This window comes from Felis catus, chromosome E3 (genome assembly GCF_018350175.1).
Source record: "Felis catus isolate Fca126 chromosome E3, F.catus_Fca126_mat1.0, whole genome shotgun sequence".
In the NCBI taxonomy this organism is placed as follows: Eukaryota; Metazoa; Chordata; class Mammalia; order Carnivora; family Felidae; genus Felis; species Felis catus.
Window position 1 is genome coordinate 19567450 of NC_058383.1, and position 19504 is coordinate 19586953.

Consider the following 19504-nt stretch of genomic DNA (forward strand, 5'->3'; position numbering starts at 1 on the left):
GGAGGAACAGCGCTCTGGAGGACATCACGATGGTCAGGGAAATGCTCTGGTCCAGAAGTGAGACCTCACCACTTCTCCTTACGACTCACTGGCCAGTCCCGGTCACGTGGTACCACACAAGAGGAACCAGAGAGGGAAGAGCTGGAAATACTTGGTCAACAGCATAATGACTTCCGCACCCGTGGTTTCAGGCATGGCTGGATCCAGGAGCTCAAGGGGTATTACCAGGAATCTCTCTCCACTCCCGGCTCTGCTTGCTTGGGGGTTGGCCTCATCCCAGGGGAACTGTTCCTTCCTGGTGCCCCCCACCCTGCCCCGCGGCCCCAGGCTTTGTTTAGTCCGTCCTATCCTTCAGTGGTTCCAGCAGAAAGAGCACCCTGAGCTGCTCGGGTCATGTGCATGTCCCTGAGCCAGCAGCACGGCTGGGAGGGGCACAGAAGGCTCTGTCAGCCAGGCCCGGGTCATGGAGTGGCCACTCCCAGAGCTGGGGTCAGCAGCCCCACATGGACGCCGCACAGGCAGGAACGACAGGCAGCCTCGGGTGTTTGCTGAGAGTTTGTTACCTCTTGACCTCGGTCCCTTCCAGCAGAGCAGAGCTGTGCTTGGGACCAGGAGACTAGAGCCCCAAGTGGGGCTCGAACACAAGAACCCTGAGATCGTGACCTGAGCCGAAGTCGGATGCTTAACCCACTGAGCCACCCAGGCGCCCCGATCCTCCTGACTCTTAAAAGAGTCTTAGCGGGGTTGAGCGTCTGACTCTCGATCTCAGCTCGGGTCATGGTCTCGTGGTTTGTGGGTTCGAGCCCAGTGTCGGGCTCCGTGCTAACGGGAAGGAGCCTGCTTGACATTCTGTCTCTCCTCCTCTCTGCCCCTCGCTTGTTCGTGCTCTCTCTCTCTCTCAAAATAAACTTAAAAGAGAGAGAGAGAGAGACTCATTGGCAATTCTGGCCTCGCCTTCCCCACCTGCAGATGCTCAGGGCTCCAACATACCTCCAGGTCCTTCCTCAACCTCTTCCTTCTGCCTGAAGGGCTGGTGAATCGAACAGCTCCTATTCATATTTCAGAGTGCAACAAACACCACCTCCTCCATGAAGCCCCCCAGCCCCTCCTGATGCCCCTCTGGGCTCCCATCAGTGGGGCGTGCTGCCGGGGCTGGCCCGGCCCAGCCGGGAGAGTCGATGGCACGCCCCCCTTTCCCCATCCCGTTTAGAGTTGTCGGGTGAGTAGCTGGGAATCGGCCGTCTACACCATGGAAATCAGCACATGCCACACACTATACAAATCGGGCTGTTTTGAGGGGCTCGGATGTGCCGGGCTGCAGATGGAACAGTGAACAAAATCGAGCAAGTCGCCCTCGTGGAGCTTAGAGTCGACTTGGCGTCTTTGTCTCCAGCTCCTGTTTCCAGAGTTCTTCCTTCGAGGCTTTCGCTGTCCCTGTCTCCACCCATCCGTGCACCCACCGGCCCCTCTGTTGTCCATCCATCCACCTCTGCTCATCTGTCCTCCCAGGAGGGCCAGCTCTTCCTCTGTTTTGCACCCGAGTTTAGGAGCGGAGTCCCCTTCAGAGACAGAGGCAGTGAGGAGCCGTGGCAGGGCCAGGCCCGAGCCCCCCACCAAGCCCCAGGCCTGGCCTCCGTGACCCTGGTGCCCCTCCCCTGCACCCCGGCCCAGAGCTCTGTCGGCTGGAGAGCTGGGCTGCCTCCCCAGGGAGCTGGTGGCTCAGGTGGCCCCTGGACCCCATTGCCCCCGAGAGGATGTGAAAACCACAGCACAACTTGGCCCAAGTGTCCCCGGGGGGGATGGTGGGGGATGGTGGGGGGTGGTGGGGGATGGGGAGGGCTGCTCGCATGAGCAGGGCCTCCGGTTTCAGACTCCAGCTCCTGTGTGAGCCTCGCTCACTTTGATCCCGGGTCCGCAGCCCCACGGTTGAAGCCATCAATGTTCTAGAACTTTCAGCACCAAGGAGTCTCATGTGTGACTCTCTCGGGGACTTCCCCAGTCACCCCATCTTACAGATGAGTCACAGCGAGCCTTTCAGCAGGACCGACTGACATCTACCAACTTGTAGGTCAGATTCATCCAAGAGGAGAGACAAACCAGAGCTTTCTCCTTTAGAAAATGTCACCCTGCGACCTGGCCTCTGGGGACAATGGCAGGAGGATGGGCTCAGACAGTTCCAGGCAGGAGTGGGGATGCCCCCAGGGCTCTGAGAGCAGCCCAGCTGAACCCCACTCTCTGCCTCCTTAACCCTGCTTGGTGGTCTTGAAAACATCTCTAGGGGCACCTAAGGGGCTACATCTGTTAAGCACCCGACTTTGGCTCAGGTCATGATCTCGGTTTGTGGGTTCAAGCCCCGCATCAGGCTCTGTGCCGACAGCTCGGAGCCTGGAACCCATTTCGAGTTCTGTGTCTCCCTCTGCCCCTCCCCTGTTCAGTCTCTCTCTCTCTCTCTCTCTCAAATATAAATAAACATTAAAAAAAATATTTTTTTTTTAAGGAAAAAGCCATCTCTAAAGGTGAGCACCCTGGGGCGCCTGGGTGGCGCAGTCGGTTAAGCGTCCGACTTCAGCCAGGTCACCATCTCGCGGTCCGTGAGTTCGAGCCCCGCGTCAGGCTCTGGGCTGATGGCTCGGAGCCTGGAGCCTGTTTCCGATTCTGTGTCTCCCTCTCTCTCTGCCCCTCCCCCGTTCATGCTCTGTCTCTCTCTGTCCCAAAAATAAATAAAAAAACGCTGAAAAAAAAAAAAATTTAAAGGTGAGCACCCTTATTGGAAAAACGACCTATGTTCTTGTGGGGTTTTTTGTTGTTGATGTAAAAGTAGGGGGTGACTGATACCCAGCTCCCGTGCAAAGCTCATGTTCAGGAAGGTGCCTTCAAACGTGGCTAAGAAGTGTTTTCTTAGCTTCTTAATTCACATTTGAACAGGCTCTCTGATAAATCATCAACAAGAACTCGACTTCCCCCTGAGTCCCCGGAGGGGAACGGAGGGCTACACCATCACTGCCGATTCCTGCCCGCCCCTCCCCCAAGGGAAGTTTCCACCCCCAGCGCTCCCCCCACCCCGCCGCTGGGTACCCCGGCACGTACTTGTGCCCCATGAATATTTCTTGGGTGCGTTAAAGGAATAACTAAGTGGGCAGCAGGAACCAGAAACAGAAATCTTGGTTGGTGGGGGCTGTTTCTAAGAGACAGGCTGATGTTAAGCCTGGAAACCCCCCGTGTGCCCCTCAGCCTGATGGGACAGCCCACAGGCGCCCGGGCTGTGGCTGATTTCTCAACCCCGCCCACCTCCAGCACCAGGCTTGGTCTGGGCAGTAGAAGGAAGGAAACTGAGTTTATTGAGGGTCTGCTCTGTCGCACCCTGTACCCTGGGTGACCTCACCCATTTCTCCCCAAGATGGGTCACGCACCCCCACACCCTAGTCCAAACGGGAAACTCCAGCCCAGAGAGGGGAAGCGGCCGGCCCAAGGCGGCACAGCCCAGAGGCATCACAGTTAGGAAGCAGATCTTGACCCACCAGGCTCCCCCCAAACCTCCCCACACCCAGGAGCACGGTGGGCCCCCTCCATCCTCTTCCCCACCCCGAGAAGTGAAGAGGAACAGTATGGACGTCCTGCGGCTCCTGGAGGCCAGATCCGGAGGGCTGGAACTCGGACGCCGCAGGCAGTGGCCTGGTCCCGCCAGGGCCGTGAGTAACCCTGGACCAGCCCCTCGGCACACGACCTGGGGCCACCCCATGTATCTGGCGAGGAGCGAGGCTGGCATCCCGTGCACACAGTCACGGATACATGTGCTTCTCACATCCGTACACACGGGGACCTCGTGTGGGCACAGACGTGTGTGGTCTCGGGCACGTGGCTTCACCGCGGCACGCTCCATGCCCTCTGGCAGCTGTGCTGGTCACACACGGACACAGCAGTGTGCACCTGGGTCGCCGTAAACACTGGGCCCGGGGGCCCCGTCGGGGGGACGGGAGGTTGCAGGCCGCTTCACCCTCCGGCCCAGGGGCCCCCAGCTCTGGCTCAGGGCCGAATGGCTCGGCCTGCTCCGGACGGCCAGTCGGCCTCGCTAGCTGGCCTGCGGCCCAGATCCCTCAGGTGGAGGGGTCATGACCACCCACTGGCGGAGATAGCTCCTGGGGGGCCCTGCGTCCCCGGGGCTGGCGAAGTCACACTCCACAGGGCTCCCGCAGTCAGAGCCCGCGAAGCCGCTGTCAAAAGTGTCCATGTCTAGGCCGGCCGGGGGCGAGCCTGCCTCGCTTCCAGGCACCCCTCGGGGTGGCCCGCCGCTCCAGGGCGGCCCCGGGGTCCAACCCGCCTCATCTTTGAGGGGCAGCTTCAGCCTGTCGAGGAGGCTGCCCAGAGGGCTGTCCGGCCCGCCAAGGCCACCAGTCGAGACGCAGCCGCAGGACAGGACTGTGGTCTCTGTGTCCAAGAGCGGGTCCCCAGTGCTCGAGCCAGGCTCCAGACTGGCGTCCAAGTTCAGGGCTGGGTAGCCATCATCTCCGCAGGTGCAGGACCAGGCACAGGGCCCCTCGGTGCCCGCCACGGTCACCGTATCAATGGACACGAGGCCGTATGGCCGGTCCCTCTCCTGGCTGTAAGCTGAGCCACCGAGGCTGCTGACGACGGAGTGGGCTGGGCCCCAGAAGCCCAGCTCGGGCACCCCGTCCGCCTCCACCAGGTCCGCGGGCTCCGGCAGCTCCGTGGGCTCCGGCCCCTTGCTGGCACCCTGCGGCGGGCAGCCGGTGTGCGTCTCCAGGGACGAAAGCGCCTCTGGGCTCCAGGGCACCAGCTCCAAGCTGGAGGCAGTGAAGGGCGTGCCCACCCATTTCTGTACAAGAGAAAAGGGGCCGGTCATGACGGGACACGGGCGAGGACGGTGTGAACAGACACAGAGACCAGACAGAGACAGCAAGTGACGGGGACACCAGTAGATAAAGAGAGTGACGGCGGCCAGAACCCTGGTGTGCCCCGTCCAGACACGCTCCTCACCACCGTCCCCTCCTCCGCGGGCCTCGGTCTCCCCACCTGCAGTGGCCTGCCAGACCACTGGTGTTCAGAGGCCCGGGGCCTGCGTAGGGCCTGGGTAGTGGGGGCCAAGACTCCTGAGTGGCGGGGACATGGGGGCGGGAGGGCCTGAGTCCAGGGTGACAGAGCCGTGGCCTGGTCCCCCGGTTCACTTCCTCCGGGACGCTTCTCGATAATGACCATTTTCCTGTTGGTGTCCCCACTAGTGTGGACGCTTCGGGCACCAGCCTCGATTCTTCCGGTCGCAGCTGCATTCCTAGAGGCTCACACAGCGCCTCGCACACAGTAGGTGCCTAATAAATGCTTATTAACTAAACGAACGCACAGAGTGAATCAGCGACAAGCCGCTTGGAAAGGCCTCTGTGCACTTAATGGGTGAAGGATATGGGGCGATGATAAACCGAGGCGGCAGCCCCCAAGCTTTGAGAATCCCCCTGCCCTCGCTGGCCGAGGATCCCACTCATGACACAGGGCCCCCACCCAATGGGGAGTGAAAATCCCTGAGGACCCGGGGCTCCCAGTTCGGGCACCTTCTGCCTCAGAAAACCCATCTCAGGACCCGGCTGAGGCCCCCGCGACTGATTTGAAATTACTTTGGCCTTTCTGTGCCTCAGTTTTCTCCTCTGCAAAACGGACCTACCAGTGGCACCGACCCCACGGGGTTGTTGCAAAGAGTGAACGGGTTCCTATCTCTGAAGCTCCCGAGGGTCGGTCGAGGGAGCACCAAACAGGTGCTCGAGCTTCAGGGCAAGTGCAGAGGGGAGACGAAAGTCTCTCTCCCGTGGGGGGGGGGGGGGGAGCCCGGGCCGCTCCCCTGCCTCCCTAAGGCCGTTTCCCCACCCCGAGCCTCAGAGCCTCAGACGGAAGGGGCAGGGGGCAGGGAGCGCTCAGTGCGGTGCCAGCCAGCCAGCAGGGGCTCAGCTACTGCTCTGGTCCGCGTTTCCTGACATCCAGGTTCAGACGGAGGAGGCGGGCTGCTCCCCTCCCCACCCCCCCCAACCCCCTCCCCGCCAGTCACCACATCCTCTGTGCGGCGGGCCCTCCCACGCTGGGTGGGTGTCGAGCGGTAAATGGGCACAGAGCCCCGTGGGCGCCAGCAGGTGCCGGGTGGGTGGGGCTCAGCGGGAGATCCGCGTGTTTTGCAGGTAGGGCCAGAGGCTCCCCAGAACCCGCTCCCCGTCTACCTCCCTGTCAAGGGCTCCCGACAAAAGACCCAGGAGGCCAGCTTGTGGCCCAGCTGGGCTCCCTGGTCGGGAAATGCCGCCCGGTGTCATGTTATTCTTACAACCGGTCTGCCCCACCGGAATGATTTCCTGCACTTTGCAGGTGCGGCAACCGAGGCCTGGCTGGGGCCCCGGGGGCTCTGGGCCCACACCTGGTGCACGTACGCCCCCAGGGGACGAGAGGTTTCGAGGGGCCTGTCCGCGGGGGCAGGGCACTCACCCTGAAGTCTCCGCTGTGGCTCACGTAGAGGGGCTGGAAGAACTGCTCTGGGCTGGGCACCTGTATCCACTCTTTACACAGCCTGGGAGGGCAGAGACAAGGTGAGAACCCAGCTCCCCAGCCCCCCAGAAGGCAGCCCGGCCTCCCGCTCAGGTGCTCCCCCCCACTTTGTCCCGCAGGAGACTCAGCCCCTCCCAAAACACACCCCGGCACCTCCCTTCCAGTCCTCTACTCCCGGGCCTCAGTTGCCACATCTGTAAAATGGGGGCAGGGAGTCTCGTGAAAGTGCCCAGAGTTTAAGTGCCTGACTGCTTATTCTCTGCAGGGCTGGTGCTGCCCCTTCTGAGCCTCGACTCCCTCCTCTGCCACCAGGGACGCCACAGGGGAGTGAGGAGCGGTCGGTGGGTGTCCGCACAGCACCCCGGCTCCCCGGCAGCCAGACAGTGCTCCGTGCTCTCCGCTGTTATTCGTGTCGCTCTCTCTCCCCCTCCAGCTTCCCTGCCTCTGGATGAAGACGAACGAATGGAACTGCGCCCGGGGCGGGTTGGGGGCTGTGGGGGCGCGGATCCCCTGCCCAGGGCTCAGCACGCGGCACCTGCATTTCCTGCCTCTGCCAGCAGCACTCATGAAGGCCAAGGGCGTTTAGGTTTTAACGTTAATCGGTGGCGACCTTCGACAGAAACCTTTCACCCCCACCTGGCGGCCCCACGTGACCCCCCGCCCCCAAACCCCGGACTCAAAGCTTAAACTTCACCAGACGAGATCATAGCCTACGTCACCGTCAGGAGCACAGGCTCAGCCCCTCTATTTCAGAGCTGTGCGGCTTTGGGCAAGTTCTTTGACAGCTCTGCGCGTCCTCGGTTTCCCCATTTGCGCAGTGAAGGTTGTCCCCGAATATCCAGCTCATAGGGCTGCTGTGAAGGGGTGAGTGGGCACCCCAGCTGCACCGTGCCCAGTCAACAGGAGCCGTTTCCTAGCTCCGTCACTGTCATTATCGCTGTCGCGATGACAGGTTGTGTCCCCCAACCGTGGGTGGGCACAGAGAGGCCGAACCCCTCCCTGCCTCCCCGAATCCCTGGCCTCACCTCCAAGGCAGGTCGATCTTCAGGCCCAAGAAGACTATGACTACAATGACCAGGAAGATATACAGCAGGTAGATGTGGCCGTCTCCCTTTAGCTCTAGGAAGGAAGCAGACCCTGGGTAAAATGGAACCAACCTCCAGCGGAGGCCACAGGAGGCTGAGGGGGGGGGGGCCAATGGGTCAGGGCTGGTGTGGGGGGGCATTGGAGGCTGCCGGTGCCTCGAAGTGAGATGGGCTGGCGGCCTGCTCCCACCCCCGCCCCAGACAAGCGACTTCATCTCTCTGAGCCTCCGTGTTCTCAGCTGCAAAATGGGCAGATGTCACCAGAGTGACTAGGAGCAACCGGATGCCTCACGGGAGTCCTACCCACCTTCCGGCAGGGTGTGAAAGGTGACTGGGTCACTCCACTCGCTCCACGTCCCCTGGAAGGAAGAGCCGGGCTGCGGCCCCGAGCGCACCTGGACCTCGTAGTCCGAGTCAAAGCGGAACTCCAAGGGAAGGAGAGAGACGCTCCTCGCGTCCACGGAGACCAGCTTTCTCCCCGGACTCTGCCGGCACAGAAACAGGATGCACCGGGTCAGCCCAGGCCAGCCCCCACCGGCAGCAGAAGCACCCTTCACCAGCTGCCACGAAAGGGTCCACGTCTCTCCTGCAGAGTCCCTGCCCCCCTACGAGGACCAGGCTCAGCCTGAGTCCCGGCCACTGCAGGGTGGGGGCAACACGGAGCCACGGGCACTGCCTAAACCTTGTATGTCATACAACGCCTTGTTCTGTTTCTCTGTGACCCCAGCTGTCCTGGCAGGGGACCCTCGCCGCAGGGGCTGGGGACGCCCCAGGAGCAGCGGTGGCCCCCTCCCGGGAATCTCCACCCAGTGGGCACTTTTGGGATTCTCCCACAGAGGGCCTTCTCAATAGCAGGCGTTTCTGGAAGCTTCAACCACAGGCATCCCAGCAACGGATGCCTCTGGACGTCTTCCCCTGGGGACCGTCCAAACGACCGCATGTACGGAATTCTTCAACTGGGACCCCTCTGAAGGGTGGATGATTCTAGAGGTCTTTGGCCGCGATGGTTCTGAAGAGAGGGCCATTTGGGATCTCTCCAACATTCTAAACAAGGACACCTCCAGAAGCCTTCAGCTGGGAAACAATGGTCCCTCTAACACTGGACGTTCTCGCTTATTGAAACTTCCAGCGTTCTTCAATTGTGGCCGTTCTAAGCCCAGCGGGAAGGTTCCGGATGGCGCCCATCTCTGAAACTTCCTCTACTGTGACCGGGCTCAAGGTGGAGCCCGGGGAAATGCCAACCCCTTCCTCTCTGGCACGCCGTCTCTAGGAGCCCCCTCCCCACCGCCAGCACCCAGGCTTCTCAGCCCTGTGCCTCCCCTCCCCTCTGTCCCCCGAGAGCCTCACCAGCGCCCAGGGGTCTCCCTGCCTCCTGTACCGCAGCTCATGTTGTAGCTTGCCCTTCAGAGGATAGGAATCGTGATTGGAGTCCCAGGAGACGTTATAATGTTCCGAGAAGGTCACGGTCACATTGAAAGGGGGGGACGGCTTGACTTAAAGGAAAAAGCCAGAGAGATAAGGAGGGTGTGGTGGCGGGAAGAAGTTCCCTGACCCCGGGTGGCGATGGTGAGGTCGGGATCCGTGTCCCCCCCCCCCCAAGTGACTCTGGGGGAAACAGCCCCTGTCTCCGGGCCTCAGTTTGTTCCTCTGGAAAATGGGAGGTTTAGACTAGCCGGGGGCTGCAGCCGCAGGGGCAGGAGGGTGACAGGAGTGGGCAAAGCCTGTCTGGGGACTGAGACCATGTAAAGGGCCCTCCCAGTGTAAAAAGGAGATGCCATCACTCAGGCTGGGCAGGACTGCAGACCAGGTGGCCAGAGATGGACAACCTGGAATCCCAGACGGGGGAAAAGCTCTCTCAAGCCCTGAAGGAGCCACTAATCCAAAACCTTGCCAAGCAACATGTGAGCCAGAGGCACCCGTGCCTAGACATCATTTCCGTTCTAAACGATGACATCATTTGCTCTCAGCTCCAGCTTCCCTGAGAAGCCCAAAGATTCTCCATTAGCATCGATGCTAATGAGCCATCGTTAATATTAATTGATGCTAACGTGCGATCGTTAATATTAATTAATGCTAATGACAAAAGCGATCACTTCTGTACAGGAGCAGAGGCACCACCCGCCCCTTCTCCGGGATCTTAGCTGCGTCGGGCAGAGGTTGTCCTCTCCGGGGTCAGTGTCGCGCCCACGGCTCCCAGGACAGGGCAGGAGCAGGATGTGCCCATGAGAAATCTTTGTAGATCAACAAATGAAACTTGCAGGGGCCGCAGGAAGGAACCAGAAAGGTGGGTTGCTGCCTCTCGCTCAGAGGCCGGAGGGTGGCCCTGCTCCATGAGCTTGCCACGCTGAGATGCAGAGGGCCCAATGAGCATGTGCGTGCCCGTATGGGCGTGTGTGGACATGCACGTACACGCGTGTGCATGCATGTGCACGTGTCTGAGACAGTGTCTCTGTCCATGCTGTCCAGGCCAGGGTTGGGGGGACATCTGTGCATTTGAGGGTGTACTTATGAGTGTGTGTGTGTGCACGTGTACAAGTGTGGGTGCGTCTGGATACGTGTGAAGCTTTGCTCACCCGCTGTGTGCCAAGTGGTGCAAACATGGACCCCCAGAGTGTGAATGACGATGGCCTCTTATCTTCTTGTCCCACCACCGGGAATCTGGGGACAGTAACTCCCAGACCTCAGGGGCTGAGCCTTCCCAAGGGCAGGTCCCTCTTGGCGGTCTGTCTGCACGCCTCTGGGCACGGGGCTCTCGCTCGCTCCCTGGACCCTCCACTTTGGGTACACGCGCACGCACACACACACGCACACGCACACAGCTGCTTCCTATGCCCTTCTCCGCCCCACCCTGGCTCTGGACCCATAGAAACAACGGTTTCCACCAGGGTCCCTCCCTTCCTCCAGGGTGGAGGGAAATTCTGGGCCCCATAAATGGGAGAAATCTCAGGGAAGTTTTTCCCTTGTGACAGTCTCCCCCGCTCGCCTCATGATGGGGGCAGAATCCCAGAGAGTTGGGATTTAAAGGGCCCTCATTCTACAAAGAGTGAACAAGTCCAAGGTCACCTACAGGCAGGTCCTGGGCCCCGGGCCAGGCCCATTTCGTGCCTCTGCTGCCTCTCTCTGGTTAAGGCCCAAACCTGGTTATCAACCCAACACGACTTCACATCTGCAGAACAAACTCTAAGGGCAATAAGGACACAGGACAGGTTGGTTTCGATGATGGGGGAGGGCCGGCCCGGGGGGCAGGGGGACCTGTGCTCCGGGTCCCGAGGGATACTCACTGCTCTTAGCCAGGACAAAGCTGCCACACTCCTGGGAGCGATTGCCGGACTGATCTGTCATGTTGACACTGAAAATGTCGTCGGCCATGAAGTGGAACACATCCATGTGGCACGTGTACTCTGTGTGTGTGGCATTGTGGGTGGACCGGCGGAGGCTGCAGGAGGTGACCTCGTCCACTAGTTCTCCGTATAGGTCTTGCCTTCAAGGACAGAGCAGCCGATCATGGCTGGAAGCCAGCGGGGCTCAGTGCACAGGGCCAGGGCGGAGGCCCCGAGTCTTGGGGCTGGGCGGGATTTGAGGCGAGGCTGGGGGTCACCTGGTCTACCAACACTTTCCCAGGGAAGGTATTCCTTCCCCTGCAGCATCCCCGATGGGCTGTCTCCAGGCTTGGCTTGCATGCCTCCAAGGAACCGGGAACTCACCATCTCACAAAGGGCAGCAACTCTCAGCTTGCCTAGACTGAGCCTAAGTCTGTCCCTGTCAATTCCATCAACTGGATCACTGTCCTACGGGAAGGAGGCTAAGGGCCAAATGAACCTCACCCCCTGCTCTGGGTGAATTTCCAGGGAGGCTGTGGAGAATGGGGCTGGGGGGGCAGAATGCTCTGGCTTTTTAACTCCCACTGGGCAATAAACAATGGGTCTTGAAGTGTGCATAGGAGTTCGGCAGATACTTGTTTCCCTGCCTACACCTTCAGGCTCTGAACATGACCACCCTTCAGGGCCAATAGGGACGTGTGGACTCTGTTCTTTGCTAAATATTTCTTAGAATAGAAACGTCTGCTCTGGGGGCGCCTGGGTGGCTCAGTCGGTTAAGCGGCCGACTTCAGCTCAGGTCACGATCTCACGGTCCATGAGTTCGAGCCCCGCGTCGGGCTCTGGGCTGATGGCTCGGAGCCTGGAGCCTGTTTCCGATTCTGTGTCTCCCTCTCTCTCTGCCCCTCCCCCGTTCATGCTCTGTCTCCCTCTGTCTCAAAAATAAATTTAAAAAAACGTTAAAAAATTTAAAAAAAAAAAGAAAAAGAAAAAGAAACGTCTGCTCTGGCCTCTACCTACCTCTTACCTTCTTTGCTTGTTATTCTCGCTCACACTGACTCACTCTACTCGGGCCACGCTGACTTCCTCACTATTCCTCAAACTCGGCGGCTCTCCCTCCCTCTGGGCCTTTGCACGGGCAGTGCCCTCTGCCTGGAATGCTCTTTCGCCAGCTCTCCGGCTGCTTCCTCATCCAGAGCGGCCTGTCCTGACCACCTGCCCCCATGTCACTTGCTCTGTACCCCCGTGGCCCAGGTTCCCGTTCCCTTTCATTGTTATCAGAAAACAGCCTGACAGTTGTTTGTGTGATTATTGTCTGTCTCCCCAGATACTTCCCACACTGCAGAGCTTCTGGGACCCCATTGGTCTTGCACTCTGCCGAGTCCCCCAGGGCCTGCAGGGGTGTAGCATTAATTATGACAAGACTCCTGCTAAGTCAGGTGAGCCAGAATCCCCCCGCCCTGGATGTCTGACGAGGCTCCTCACTTCCCACCATCCCCCTGGGCGACACCTGACCAGCCCGAGCTGCCGTCAGCAAGAACCCTATTAGGTCACTTAGCCAGAAACCCCCTTACCCTGGCCTCGTCCTATTGGTAATTTTCTATCCACTGACCCCACCCCTGCTCCTTGGCTCTAAATCCCTGCTTTAGAGGGATAAATCCCACCATTCTTAAACGAGTGTCGTCAATGAGCTTTTCTTTCACCATACGGACGGATGGGGGCCGCGCGGATTTTGGAATCAAGCGGCCTGCGTTTCAACCCCAGCTCCACCAGTCACCGGCTGTGCGACCTTGGGCAAGTTGCACAACCTCTCTGAACCCCGGAGTCCTCGTTTGTAAAACGGGAGCAATAATTGTGAGGACAGGAGGGGATCATTCACAGGAAGCACAGAGCAGGGAGGCACGGAGGGCTCAAAAAAAAAAAAAAAAAATCACGTGGGAGTCTGGTCATCCGCGGGTCTCAAATTCCAATTGGGCTTCCGTGGGCGAGAGAGTACGGCCTTTGGAGCTGGACCGAACTGCCCCGTTCATCTCTCAAGGGCATGCTCCGGACACGTCGGTGGGCCCCGTGTGGCCGTCCCTAAGACCGGCACGGTGATTCCGGGCTCACAGTCTTTCTTGGGGCTACACCACATGCTGCTGGTGACATTGCTGACAGGACCGTCCGGAGGTGGCGGCTGTTATCTTAATTGCTAAGCCACGTGCCCGGCACACAGTGGGTCCAGCTCGGCCTGTGGTCTCCCGCGGTCCCGCTCCACCCAGGCAGTCCCAGGGCCGGTGAGGCCCGGCGAGGCCCGGCCACTTACCAGGTAAGGGTGAGCGTGCCTGGGTGGACGGTCCATGTCTCTAGGGTGCAGGTGACTGTCTTGAAGTAATCGGTGTAGCAGACGAGGTCTAGGCAGCCCCAGGCTGGAAGGTTAGGAAGAGAGAGGCCGCGGTGAGGGGCGGGCCGGAGGTCGAGTGGAGCCTCACTCCTTCACCCCCTCGAGGGCTGGAGGGCGAGTGGAGGCGGGGATCCCGGGGTCAGGACGAATGTGGCAACCCAGGAGCCACTGAGATGCGGGCTTGGGGAAGGGGGTCCCTGCCACCTAGGAGTCCCTTGTGTGACCCCCGAGTTTCAAGGCGAGCTATGGAGACAGGACGCTCTGAATGTGCAACGTGACAAACGAAGCGGCCCCCACCCCCCTCAGCCCTCTCTCCCCTGAGCCCCGTGTCCAGCCACCAGCTCTGTGTCCCTCCTGGCCAGTCCCCTTCTCGGTGGCAAATCCTGAACTCCCCAGACGCAGGGGTGAATCCGCAGGTCCTGCGAGAGGGATTTGTGAGGTCACCGGGAACACAGCTGGAAAATGCCCCCAAGCCCCCAACAAGGAGGAGCCCTCTGTTTCACAGCAGCTGGTGCGGGACAGGGCGCGGACCTCCGTGGGGCCGGAAGGGCGTCAAAGGAGTAAGTAAACATCCCCCCCCAAACCAAGAAGCCTTCAAAAACTTTGGCCAAAACGTATTATCCTTCTGGCCACACCGCTGCCTCCGCCGAGTGACGTGGGCCGTTTTGTTGGGAGATTTCGTGCTCTCCCACCCCCGACATGAATCGCTCCCCTTTATTCTAAAGGCGTAGGTGCAATTGTAGCCTAAATGCACCTACATGTTTGACAACACATCTAATAACCTTTAGCTTCGTTTTGTTTCGTAAGATCAAGGGCCAAGAGTCCTGTTTCCCCCGCCCCCAACCCCCCAGCTATTTACCAGAAATTTGTTCCCCTTTTTAAGCGGATTCATTCTTAGTGGCTATTTTCCTATTTGTCCTTCACTAATGAAGGCCCAAGGGGGTGGTGGGTACATTCCCTTCCTGGGCCTCCCTTCAGGCCAGATCTGCAGCCAAGGAGGCTGTTGCCAGAAAACCCTTCTTCGGCTGCCCCTGCCATCTTATAGATGAAGACCTGGAGGCTCTGAGACCGGACCACACCTCCAGCCACTCTGGGTCCGGGTCCGGGTCTGGGTCTGGGTCGCGGGGACGCTCACCCAGGAAAGGAAATTCTCATCTGAGCTACCGGCTGACATCCGCAGGCGCAGCAGACATTACTAATCGATCACGGCACTCTCTCCCCTGGGCGACCCTCAGAATCCTCCTCAACACAATTCTCCGTGTGGCCATCACCAAGGGCGCTGAGTTGTGGCGGGGAGTCCAGCTCTAGGAGGAGGCATCCCCCCACCCCCGGGGAGGAACCCAGGGGCCCCGCGCCGACACTTGGTGGTGAAAACCTCTTTTGTCTTGATCTTGGCAGGGCCTAGACCCCGGGGCCGCAGAAGCCACCGTGCTGGCCACGTTCATATACTCCTTGTTTATGCTCTAGTTATTCTCCCTCAGGGTTCCAGAACTTGGAGGGGAGCTGCCATTCCCAGCCAGGCTCGAGGTCACCAGGGGACAAAGTTTGTCCCAAACTTAACATGAGACACTGGGGAGGGGACAGCAGCCACGAAGCCAGCGTGGATGTGCTTTCAGGGTCCCAGTCGCCTGGTCGGTAGCCCAACCCCCGGGCCACCCCTTGCCCCGGGTCAGCAAAGCGCGCAGGAGGCTGCGAGAGGCCGGAAAAGTGGACGTGTGACTCATGACTGCTCCGAGTCCCTGATTGTAAGCTGGGGACACTGGCCCCCGTGGAGGGTGTGGGAGTATGCGGGTGGCATCCCACCAGCACAGACCACGCTGCCTGCCCGGGGCACTCAGTTAAAGCAGCAAAGCGAAGAGGCTAAGCCCACGGGGATGAGACAGACTTAGGGTTCCAGCAGCCTGGCTGTGTGGCTCTGGGCCTATCCCTCAACCTCTCTGAGCCTTGGTGTCCTCAAGTGAGAACCGGATGTCCGGGCAGCACGGACTGCACGGGGCGGTGAGGTGATTCCCGGCACCCAGTACGCAGGGAGGGATTATTATTTGCACCCACGGGGCGTGGCCCCCTGGCGGGTGACCTAGCACGGGTGCTGGTCACTCAGAAGAGGAAAATAAAAGAGGCAGACATCTGTTTCCTGAAGAAACTATTTGAAGCTCTGGGTCTTTCGGTCAAAACCAGAGAGAAACTCAGAGTCAGCAGAGCAGCGGCCGAGGGACCCCTGCTTCCAATCCAGCCCCGCTGTTGAGCCTGGATGCCGCGTCCCGCCTCCTCCGGGAAGGCTTCCTGGATCTCTCAGCCCCGGCCGTGCCTCCAAGTCTAACCTCTGGCCTTTCCCAGCGCAGGTCTCTGACTTCTCTCCCTCCGAACTGCAGCGTCCTCTAGTCCCCTGGGGCGCCTTCCAGGGTTTGGCTACTTTGGTCTCCACCTCCCCTCCTCCCCCCCAACTGGGGACCATCCGTGCCTGCTGAGGATCCTGCGGTTGTTGAAAAACATCTCTCAGGAGAGCCAGTCCATCAAGACAAAAGGAGGTTAGCCCAAAGGCAGGACTTCCTCACTCCGAGGAGTGGCAGCTGCAGAGACGAAGGAGTCTCTTACCCCCTCAGGGGGACCCGAAGACCCCAGCTGTTTGCTGCAGAAGCCGGGCCGCCCGCGGGACTCAGCACCAACCCCTCCCGGCTAACAGAGCCCTGCGGTTGCGCGGGTTCAGCTTGACAGAGTGGGCTGGTCCAGCCCAAGCGGGCAGACACCACAGCCCCTGCCCCGGAGCTTCCAGCCATTCCCCGGGTCCCACAGGCCGGCCCGGTCCTCCCCACCCGCAGACCTGGGGGCGCCCCTACTCACCACCCTGGAGCATCAGCAGGAACAGAGGGGCCGCCCAGCCACACAGCATGCTGGCTCTCGGGATCCTGGAAGAGACGCACAGTGAGAGGGCGGGCCCAGGCCTGGGGACCCAGGGACCCCGAACAGCCTCCCTGTCTCTGGTCCTTTCCCTCCCTTGGAAGCCTTGCCTCGGATTCTTGGAGAAGCCAGAGTTTGAGGAGCCCGTGGACGCTCCCAGGGGAGGGGACACTGGTATTTGACAAGCAGAGATCTTGAGTCCTATTCTCCACGAAGCACCCGTGTGGATGCTAGTTGGCCGGACAGACGGGCTCCCTACTGAATAGCAGATCCAAGGGTTAGCCCACGAAGGAGAGCCCTCCTGGATTCCAAGGATAAGGTGAGCCCGGAACGAGACTGCCGCGTCGGTCACAGAGCCCAGGTTAGTGAGTACGCTAGGAAGCTTGCGGGGAACCCAGGCCGGACCCCCCGGAGGACCCACACCCTGACTCCGGGACCCGGACGAGACGGAGGAGAGGCCTCTTTGGAGAACAGCACGGACCTGCCCGGGAGGAGCGACCCACCAGGCTGGCACTGCAGGCCTCTTGCGGGCACTTTGCCTGCTGCATCCCAGCTCTGTGTCTGCTTAAGCAGGTGCCAGCCAGAGGCCCCGGGGTTCACCTGCCCAGGCCCGGGAGCCCCATCCACACTGGCCCCTGGGGTCAGGATTGTAGCTGGAACGGGAGCCTAGAGGGATGACCCACGCAGGGGCTGAGCTATACACGCGGCTTCTTCCAGACACGATCCCTGAGCCCGCATTGGGAAGACACCCCCTCCCCCCGCCATCCTGGGTTGCCCCCCACCCTACTCTGGCCCCACTAAGAGCTCCCTCTGAGCTCCCTAACGAGTCACCAAGCAGGCAGTGGCTAAGCGCACTGAGAGGTTGGGATCACCAGCTGCGTTGCTCTGGGCTGGTCACTTCCCCTCTCTGAGCCCTAGAGAGACGGTAAAGCCTGCTTCCCAGATTCTTGTGAGAGTTCAAAACAGCATTTTGCAGACAGCCCCGGACGTGGCCCCTGACACATAAACACCCAACACACAGCTGTGACTCATACAGACTTTAGAGCATTCGAAGTAGAGGGACCCCGGAATGCTCTAGCCAAGAGGTCCCTAAATTTCTCACTTTCAAAATGTGGGCCATATTTGTAGGTCGTGTGTACTATCATTTATTTAATGTTTTCTATAAATGAGCTCCCTTAAAAAAATCTAACTCCAGCAGGGCGCGTGGGTGGCTCAGTCGGTTAAGCATCTGACTCTTGGTTTCAGCTCAGGTGGTGATCTCATGGTTCATGGGTTTGAGCCCCGCATTGGGCTCTGCCCTGGCAGCACAGGGCCAGCTTGGGATTCTCTCCCTCTCTTTCTCTCTGCCCTTCTCCTGCTCTCTTTGTCTCTTGAAACTCAATAATACATAAATTTTTTTTAAAAAATCTAACTCCAGACTCATCCTAAGTGATAATATCCAGAGCCCTTGTGTTTTTTCCTCACACACCTTAAAATAAATAGCATAGCTATGAAAATAAAATAACGTTGGCTGCTGAGCGCTGGCTGTTGTACGTACGTGAAGATAGAACCGGATAAAATAGTGTTGAAGACAAAAACTTTTCAGTTTTTACCAGCCTGCTGGAAGCTGGTAATCTTTTTTTTTTTTTTTAATTTTTTTTTTTTTTTGAAAGACAGAGAGAGACAGAGCACAAGCAGGAGTGGGGCAGAGAGAGCGGGGGACGCATAACATGAAGCGGACTCCAGGCTCCGAGCTGTCAGCGCAGAGCCTGACGCGGGGCTCGAACCCACGGACCCCGAGATCATGACCCGAGCCGAAGCCGGACGCTCAACCGACTGAGCCACCCGGGGGCCCCTGGAAGCTGGTAATCTTTATCACCTCTTAAGGACAGCCTGCCTGAAACTTTCTCAAAAGCTGAGAAATACAAATCTAGAGTCCCCATGGCATTATTTGAGGACCTGGATCCAGCCATATCTGATGTCCACCTCTGGCCTTTTCATTTATACAAGCTGGAGAAAAAACACACCCTATTTGGCTCAACCACGTTGAATTGTATCTCTCTTGCTTGCCCCCAAAGATACCTGGATACAGTGGAATAGAGCAAGGGGCCCAGAATCTGAAGCCCGCGTCTCTCAGAGCAAATAACAGCTTATCTCTGGTGTTTCTTCTCTCTGACCTCGGTTATCATCTCTAAAAGGGGGACAATCATGCCCACTGCACCTGGCAGTTCGGGTCAGTGGAAAACAGATGTGACAGTGCTCCGTGGAGTGTAAAATGCTATACAAAGGTGTTGGGTTCTTGCAATTACTGGCCAGCTTCTGTGAATTACTCAGCACCCCCTTAGCCCTGAGGCCCCATCATGCCTCTCTGCCTTTGCATGAGGCAAATTCGTGTGCTGAGTCTTCTCCTCAAACACCTTTCCCCCTCCCGACCCTCTAAACTCAGTCTTCGTGGCCCCCTTCCTCTACCTTTGTATCCGTGAAGCCTCCTTGGAATGTTCCAGAACGCCTGCCACTTAACTGCCTTCAAGGTTTTCACGGGTGCTATTATCTACTTGCTAATGATCTTTACCTTGCCTTCCATTTCTGGCTCCAATAAACACGTCCCGAAAGGAAATGAATCCCTGCAATCAACAGGTAACTCGTATGAAATGGAGAGACCGTGTCACCGCGGTGGTTAAAACACAGGCTCAGGGCCAGCCTGCCTCAGCTCAGACCCCAGCACTGCCGTTTATAGGCGGTGTGACCTCAGGGAAACTTCCCGGGCCGCAGAGTCCTCATCAGTGAAATGGAGACAATCCTAACCGTACCCACCTCGGAGGGGCCCTGGGAGAAGTACGTTACTCAGTGTTTGTAAAGCCTCGGGAACAGTGCCCAACGTATTTGTAGATGTTCTGTTGGTGTTTCTGAAACAAAACGGTTGCTCGGCTGTACAACTAAACGCAAGGGAAACAAAAGGGAGCAACTGAATTTGAGTGAGATGCCATCTCCCGCCTGACACGTGCAAGTGGGGCAATCCCGCCCGCGTCCATCAAAAAGGAGGATTCAAGAGCATCAGAGGGGTGTCGAGGGCCACATAGCGCCAAACTGAGATTCTCGCCACTTCCCGGATCAGAGGACCAAAAGAAGACTGAAAAAGGCCTAACCCTTTCATTCGGGGGTGCAGGGATATTTCACACCTAAAATCAGCCCCTCCATTTGGGAAACAACAGCCCAGAATGGTAAAGGCCTCCTCCCCGGTCCCATCGCGCTCTCCCTGCGCCAGAATCTGCCCCTCGGTGGGTCTTCATGCTCAGGCTGAGTCGTGG

General features: G+C 59.0%; 1 protein-coding gene across 4 annotated transcripts in view; it reads right to left on the reverse strand.

Annotated features, from left to right (window-relative positions):
* Window positions 1-3315: 3315 nt before the first annotated feature.
* Window positions 3316-19504, reverse strand: part of IL21R (interleukin 21 receptor) — a 34164-nt gene continuing 17975 nt past the window's right edge. For 3 of the 4 annotated variants that reach the window (XM_045047733.1, XM_045047732.1, XM_003998751.5), the window contains 8 exons: window positions 16161-16225; window positions 13242-13344; window positions 10901-11100; window positions 8967-9112; window positions 7927-8104; window positions 7560-7653; window positions 6475-6556; window positions 3316-4834 (listed from right to left, as the gene is read on the reverse strand). In XM_045047733.1, coding sequence (XP_044903668.1) covers window positions 4070-4834; window positions 6475-6556; window positions 7560-7653; window positions 7927-8104; window positions 8967-9112; window positions 10901-11100; window positions 13242-13344; window positions 16161-16209 — 1617 coding nt within the window. In that variant the 5' untranslated portion in view covers window positions 16210-16225 and the 3' untranslated portion in view covers window positions 3316-4069. Of the gene's footprint in view, window positions 4835-6474; window positions 6557-7559; window positions 7654-7926; window positions 8105-8966; window positions 9113-10900; window positions 11128-13241; window positions 13345-16160; window positions 16226-19504 lie in introns of those variants that run through there. The other variant, XM_045047734.1, reaches the window with a different exon arrangement.